Source organism: Peromyscus maniculatus, chromosome 7, assembly GCF_049852395.1.
Source record: "Peromyscus maniculatus bairdii isolate BWxNUB_F1_BW_parent chromosome 7, HU_Pman_BW_mat_3.1, whole genome shotgun sequence".
Taxonomy (NCBI): Eukaryota; Metazoa; Chordata; class Mammalia; order Rodentia; family Cricetidae; genus Peromyscus; species Peromyscus maniculatus.
The window spans coordinates 41,310,751-41,317,420 of NC_134858.1; the positions used below are offsets into that span (position 1 = coordinate 41,310,751).

Genomic DNA, 6,670 nt, shown 5'->3' on the forward strand with positions numbered 1-6,670 from the left:
CAGGTCCTCTAAAAGAGCAGTCAGTACTCTTCACCACTGAGCCATCTCTCCAGCCTGTTTTTAAACCTTTTTAAAAAGGTTTCTTATGCCGGGCAGTGGTGGCTCACGCCTTTAATCCCAGCACTCTGGAGGCAGAGGCAGGCGGATCTTTGTGAGTTTGAGGCCAGCCTAGTCTCCAAAGCGAGTTCCAGGAAAGGTGCAAAGCTACACAGAGAAACCCTGTCTCGAAAAACCAAAAAAAGGTTTCTTATTATATGTGTGTGTGTGTCCATGTATGATGGGGTGAGGCTCTTGCCACAGTGTGTGCTGGAGGTTTGAGGGCATCTTTGTGGGTTCAGGTTTTCTCTTTGCACCTTTATGTGGATTCTGGGGATTGAACTCAGGTCCTTGGCTTTGCCTGGCAAGAGCTTTACCTGCTGAACTATCTTACTCCCCTTTGGTTTTGGTTCTGTTTTTTGAGACAGGGTCTTTCTCTGTAGCCCAGGCTCTTCTGGAATTCACCATGTAGTCTAGACTGTCCTTGAACTAGGGCAATCCTCAGCAACCTCCCAAGGGTTGAAATCAACACGTGATTACTGAGTAGATACTGTGTCACAGGCACCGTGGAACACAGTATAGTAGGTCCCTAACGTCAAAGCTGGAATCCCACACAGAGTTGGGAGCCACCGTGGGACAGGATAGAGATTAGAGGGTGGAGGAAGGGGTCGATGAAGGTCAGAAACTTCCTTGGAAAAGGGACAGTGAGCCAGGCGGTGGCACACACCTTTAATCGCAGCACTCAGGAGGCAGAGCCAGGCGGATCTCTGTGAGTTCGAGGCCAGCCTGGGCTACAGAGGGAGATCCGGGACAGGCTCCAAAACTACACAGAGAAAACCTGTCTCAAAACAAACAAACAAACAAAAACCCTGTCTCAAGACTGCCCCTCCCCCCAAAAAAAGAAGAAGAACGAGGCGAGGCGAGGGTGATCCTCCTGCCTGTTTACCATGCTGTACTTCTCTTGTCTCCCTCCCTCCCGGATCCTTCCGTCCCTGCTCAGTCCTATCTCCTCCCTTCGGCATGCTCTTCACCCATGCTTCAGTGCCTGCCCTGTCGTTCTGTTCTCCCCACTGCTTCCCCCAGCTCTGTCAGCTTCTACGCCACGACTTCATGTGGTGACCCAGCTTCCCCCACCCCCCTCCCAGCCCAACCCAGAGTCCTGCTTGGGTGACCTGCTGAAACCCAGGTCTGGGACTTAGAGCCATCTCCTAGGCTGCCACTGCCTTTGTCCCTGCTGGCCTCTCTCCTGGGCAAGTCACCCCAGGGCTTGGGGCTGGAGAGAGTGACACGCGTCTGTCACTGACATGGATGCGGTAAGATGTGCATGAGGGGAACCGCTACAGAGGCGCTCACGCGGACGGGCCAGACTTTATTGTGAGGACTGAGCACACGGATGAGGAAAATCAGTTCTCACGGGACCGCAGCGAGAAGGGAAGAGAAGACACGGAGAAAAACCAGTGACTGGATCCTGGGAGAAAGCAGGCTGGGCTTCTTGGAGGAGCCGTGATGCAGGAGGGCCCCTTCTCATTTTCGGGCACCCAGTGCCAGGGCAATGATGAGGCCCACGACCAACAGGAACATGGCAACGGACAGCAACACTGTGATGACCACCATGCCTCCCGTCCGGGCCATTCCTAAGCCGATAGACTCCATGTTCCTTCCTGGCAGAAGAAGAAAACCTTTGTGGGTTGGAGGGGCCCCTAGCCAGGGCTCACAGCTTAGCCTGGCCATCTAGCCAGCCAGCAGTTCAGCAACAACGATGGACTTCTCGTAGCAACACTTGGGAGTCACCAAGGAGATTTACCAGAACACCATTCCTCCACACCGGGAGCCTTGAGTTCCGCAGATAGCGAACAGGAGGGGGTTATAGCAAACATTCATCAGGAGAGAGCTCTGAAAGCAATTTAGTTAACTTGCTCTAGGGATAAAGTCCGGAGCTCAAGGAGGTGGATGGACACTTGAGATGTGGGAAGAGGTAGGTATTTTACTTACGAGGAAGCGTGGACATCGGGGTTTCTGGACTGGACTCGGTGGACGTCCCCTTCTGCACTCGGTAGGAAATGCTTTAGAGGTGGGAGTTGGGAGAAAGCAGAGATCCCCAGTGCGTATCTGGCACTTGGGAGGCGAGGTCCCAGGCCCCACCTTCATAGCTCTGTCCCCCAGCTGTGCCCTCCTGGGGTGAAGGCCCACAGTCCATATCCTTCAGCGGTGTCCCCTCTTCCTCATGCTCACCAGCACCCACCCACCCCCAGCTTCTCTCTGCATCTCTCCGCATCCCTCCGCATCCCACGTGTGTCCATCCGGTACCTACTAGTATTTAGTGCCTGGTGTTAGGTCTGTCACCTGATAGGCGCTGAGCCGGGTGACGGTGAAGCCAGCCCCACTGTCCACCACGCTCACTAGCTCCCTGCGCCCGCGGCATGGAGGCACCACAAAGACTGATCTAACCACTGATGGGAAATAGGAGTGAGAGGCAGAGTCAGACTTCTAGCAGTCCCACGGAGGACGGACAGCCCTTGGGTATCGTAAGAGAGGTTAACAAGGAAGCATAAACAGGTACAGGGAAGCCGACCTTTGCTGTCGTTGGCTCTCCGGACCATCAGTGTGGCGTTCCCTCCCGTGAGGTGACATGGGGGCAAGGCAATCAGCAGGCTTTCTGTTAGCGCCGGAGACAGCAGACCAGAGAGGCTCGAGATGTTGAAGTCTGCAATAAAGTCAGGAGGGAACGCGGCTGGAGTTAGCCTCACTCTCAACTCCGATCTGGCCGGGGGTCATTGCAAGGGGCGCAGAGTCAGGACAGGCCCGTGCGAATCTGACCACCAGAGGGCAGGCTTGAGCTGCAGATGGCGGATACGCCGAGCTGCCTGGGAGACAGTCTAGACTCTAACAAGCCAGTCAGTCCCGACCTCACCCCACCCCGGCAAACCTGGAATCCTTCCCACACTTCTCCTGGGTCAGGAAGAAGCCTAGGAATTTGTCACCCGGGCCACTACCATCGCTAGCCCTCAACCCCAGCCAGCTAGACCAACACCCTCTTCGAGAGGCCTGGAAGAGGCAATGCTCGCTCTCTAGAGTTCTAAAACCCTCCTCACTCCCACCAGAAATAGAGACCTGCAGCCCCCGGAGCCAGGACGGCCAGCAGAATCAGGAACAAGGGCAAGGTCTGGACAGGCGGCGTGGATGTCATACTGCTCTGGGAACTGGATCCTAGAACAGGCTGCGGCTTCCTGAGGCCAATGAGGCCCTGCCCCAGGGTGGCTGATTTTGTCTTGGGGTGGGTGGGAGGGGCTGCTGGGAATCCAGTCCAACTTGCCCCTTGAACACTGTAGCCTCAGGGAGGGCCCCCAAACAGGTTTTTCAGGACCAGGAGCAGGCCCCAGGCCCAAAGGGGGATGCCCTGGCTGGGTCCTGGCAGCTTACTTAGCTGCTGGGGAGGATGACTCCTTCTCTGAGAACTCCCATGTCTGAAGCACAGGGTTCCTCTACGTGTGTCTGCAGCCTTGCATAGAGGCTGCTTCTCCCCAAGGAGGTAGGAGTCTTCCTGGGAGGGCTGCGAGTTCTGGAGTTGGCCTGCTCTGGAGGGAAAATCCAGGGGTTGAAAGGACTCCCGTTAGTAAGAATGGGGGAGAGGGAGATTGGCTGCTTGGGGTGGGGATACTAGAGTCGGAGTTTCTATTCCTGTGTTGACTGAGGCCCAAGACACTGCAGCTCTGTGAGAAGCTGCCAGTGTCATTGTGAACCTTCAGATTTCTCTAGAGGGTGGGGACAAGGAAGGCCAGAGAAGGCTTCCGGAGAGGTAGATGCTGGTTCGGCCCAGCAAGGATGTCGGGCTGTAGAGCAGACACAGACTGGGACCGCAAACATTGCTCAGCTGGTGGAGAATAAAGAAGAAAAACCTTAGGAAACAAGAGACAGGAACATCCTGAGTCCCAGGCCAGCCTGGGCTATACAGTGAGACCCTGTCTCAAAACAAACCAAGCAGGGTGTAGTGGGGCCTTCCAGTACTCGGAAGGCAGAGGCAGGAGGATCTCTGTGAGTTTGAGGCCAGCCTGGTCTACAGAGTGATTTCCAGGACAGCCATGGCTACTCAGAGAAACCCTGTCTCAAAAAAAAAAAAAAAAAACCCAAACCAAAACATAACAAAAAATCAACCAGAATAACAGCAAAACCCCTCAGGACAAGATAAGCCAGCGACAACAAAAAGATGAGAAAGAGCTGGGGATGTAGCCCAATGGTCAGGTCATGTGCATGAGGCCCTGGGTTTCAATCTCTGGTACCACAAGACCGACACTATTTCCTGGTGTCCCCCACCTCAGGCTAAATAAGAGAAGTAAAGGAAGTTTTCCAACCAGAGGCAGAGGAGAGTGACGTGGATTTAGACGCCCCTGCTCTGAACGCTGGGCAGGACTCAGCATGCCCTCACTCTCTTGACCAACAGCCATGGTAAGTGGCACTGCCTTTCATAGATATGGAGCCTGAGACTAAGACAGGTTGTCACCTGTCACAGGGGGGCGGGCTTTTTCAGACTGGAGAACTCTACAGAGCCTGAGCTCAGAACCCTCAGTGTCTGGTCCAGGAACCACCCATTTTCCCCAGTCCCAGAGAAAGGGTCAGGGTCCTAGCCGAGGAGTGGAGACCAGTTAAGGGCTGATAGGGTTGTCTTTCCCCCATGGTGGGTGGGCTTAAAGCCTGGGATGCGAGGGGCATAGAAGACAGAACCTGGGGGCCCAGGCAGAGAGCAGGGACTCGCACCAGAGTGTCTCCAAATTTACTGTGCAATGGACTATCGGGGAATCGGTTCAAAGGCAGCTTCTGATTCAGTGGGTTTGGGGTAAAGCTTGAAACTACATGTCTTTCAAATTTTAAAATGACATTTATTATCTCGTGTACGTGGGTGCCCACGTGAGCCACAGAGTACATCATATGGAGAGCAGAGGACAGCTGTGTGACTTGGTTCTCTCCCTTCACAATGTGGTTTCTTGGTCTCAAAATTCTGATCATCGGGCTTGGTGGCGACAGCCTTCACCTGTTGAGTCGTCTGTTTCCTGAAACTGCATTTCCAAGGCGCTTACAGCTCTCTCTCTCTCTCTCTCTCTCTCTCTCTCTCTCTCTCTCTCTCTCTCTCTCTCTCTCTCTCACACACACACACACACACACACACACACACACACACACACACCCTCTAATAGAAAGCAGGACAGAGGTTCTTCTCACGCTGCCAGGACAGGCTACCTTTGGGTGGAGAACTGATTTCTCTGTTTCCTGCTCCCTGGCTTTTGTCCCCTTTAGATGAGATCTTACCCTCACTCCACACACTGAAAGAAGATCCACACACAAAGGAGAACTTGAGGTGGGGAAGAGGGCTAAATGGTGGGATGTCAGGGTCGGGGGATCGTCCTCAAAATCTCAACATAGCAGGGTGTTTACATATGGGCTTGGGAGCTATCTCCTCCCATTTGGGCTAAGGAGGAATCAGGAAGAGGGTGGGTTTACCGCAGAGCACATTGTATTGGTCCATTCTTAATCCCCATTTGAAATTAGGAGTGAGACAAAGTGAGATAGGAAAGGGTATATCTCTGGCCGCATTTTAAAGGGATACGAGGGTCCTGTGCCTTTAAGCCCTCCCATCTCCCTCCCATCTCCCCCTCCACATTTCCCACCCTAACCCGCCCCAGGTTTCTGGAGGAGCAGAGTTGCGTCTTCTCCCTGCCCTGCCGGGCTGCTCACTGGCTGCTCTGGAGGCTGTGCTTTGCGGTCTCCATGGAAACCATTAGTTGCTAAGCAACTGGAGCATCATCTGTGCTGAGCTCTCGCATCTAATTATCCCATCACAGTGGCTGAGAAGGGTTTGGGGAGCGGAGAGGAGGGGGAGGCCCAGCGCAGGAGCAGGAGGGTAACTCTTTCTGCAGCAGCAGTCTCACTGACAGAGCGGAAATCATTTAAAGCCACAGCACCCCGCTCCCCTGGAGGAGTTCCTAATGGCCAAGTAAGGGACCCAGGGTCACACATCTGGAGTCTCTCTCCTGAGCCCTCTTCTCTGAGGTCCATTCCTTGATTCTTGAATCTAAACCCCCTCAAGTTCCCAGTCCTTCCTCCTCCCAAATGCCCTCCTAGAGCCAACAGGCAGTTGTTGAGTACCAGGCACGCCCCTGGGGTGAACTAGACAGTAAAGACATAAAAGTGAGATGGATTCTTGCCCTTGAATAGCTCCTCCACCCCCTCTTCTGCTCAATCAGCTCTTAAAACAGGTCTCCTCTTCCTGGACTACAGTCCCTCTCCCCCTTCTTGAGCTACAGTAGCTCTGCAGCCTGAAGAATCACGGTTAGAAACCAGGTCTGCCTGACATGTCCACAGGCCTGCTTCAGCTAGGCCGCTTCTCTACCTCCCAGTCAATTAGAAAGACATGCCCGCCTGTCCCCAGGGGCATGCTAGACACTGATGACGGTGACTGCCATCCTCCTGGCTACGAGAGATGCCTTATAACTAGGTGAGCCACTTTGAACTTCATTTTTTTTTTTTCAACTTGAAAATGGGAAGGCTCCAGCCAGGTGCATGTCTCTAATCCCAGCACTCCGGAGGCAGAAGTAGGCAGATTTCATGAGTGCGAGGCTGGCCTGCTCTACAAAGCGAGTTC

At 53.9% G+C, this 6,670-nt stretch overlaps 1 protein-coding gene across 1 annotated transcript; it reads right to left on the reverse strand.

Annotated features, from left to right (window-relative positions):
* Nucleotides 1-1,390: 1,390 nt before the first annotated feature.
* Nucleotides 1,391-3,265, reverse strand: Upk2 (uroplakin 2). Its single transcript, XM_076575586.1, has 5 exons — nt 3,148-3,265; nt 2,609-2,740; nt 2,348-2,486; nt 2,029-2,099; nt 1,391-1,697 (listed from the first exon to the last, which is right to left on the reverse strand). The coding sequence occupies exons 1-5, from the start codon at nt 3,221-3,223 to the stop codon at nt 1,561-1,563; spliced, it is 555 nt and encodes a 184-aa protein (XP_076431701.1). The 5' UTR covers nt 3,224-3,265; the 3' UTR covers nt 1,391-1,560.
* Nucleotides 3,266-6,670: the final 3,405 nt, after the last annotated feature.

Bases quoted from the DNA above. Each gene is read 5' to 3' on its own strand.
- Upk2 (XM_076575586.1), bottom strand. From the start codon at position 3,223: ATGACATCCACGCCGCCTGTCCAGACCTTGCCCTTGTTCCTGATTCTG. The intron at 2,487-2,608 runs GTCGGCTTCCCT...ATTTCCCATCAG, and splicing joins GAGAGCCAACGACAGCAAAG to TGGTTAGATCAGTCTTTGTG. The intron at 1,698-2,028 runs GTAAGTAAAATA...TTCTTCTGCCAG, and splicing joins CCCGATGTCCACGCTTCCTC to GAAGGAACATGGAGTCTATC.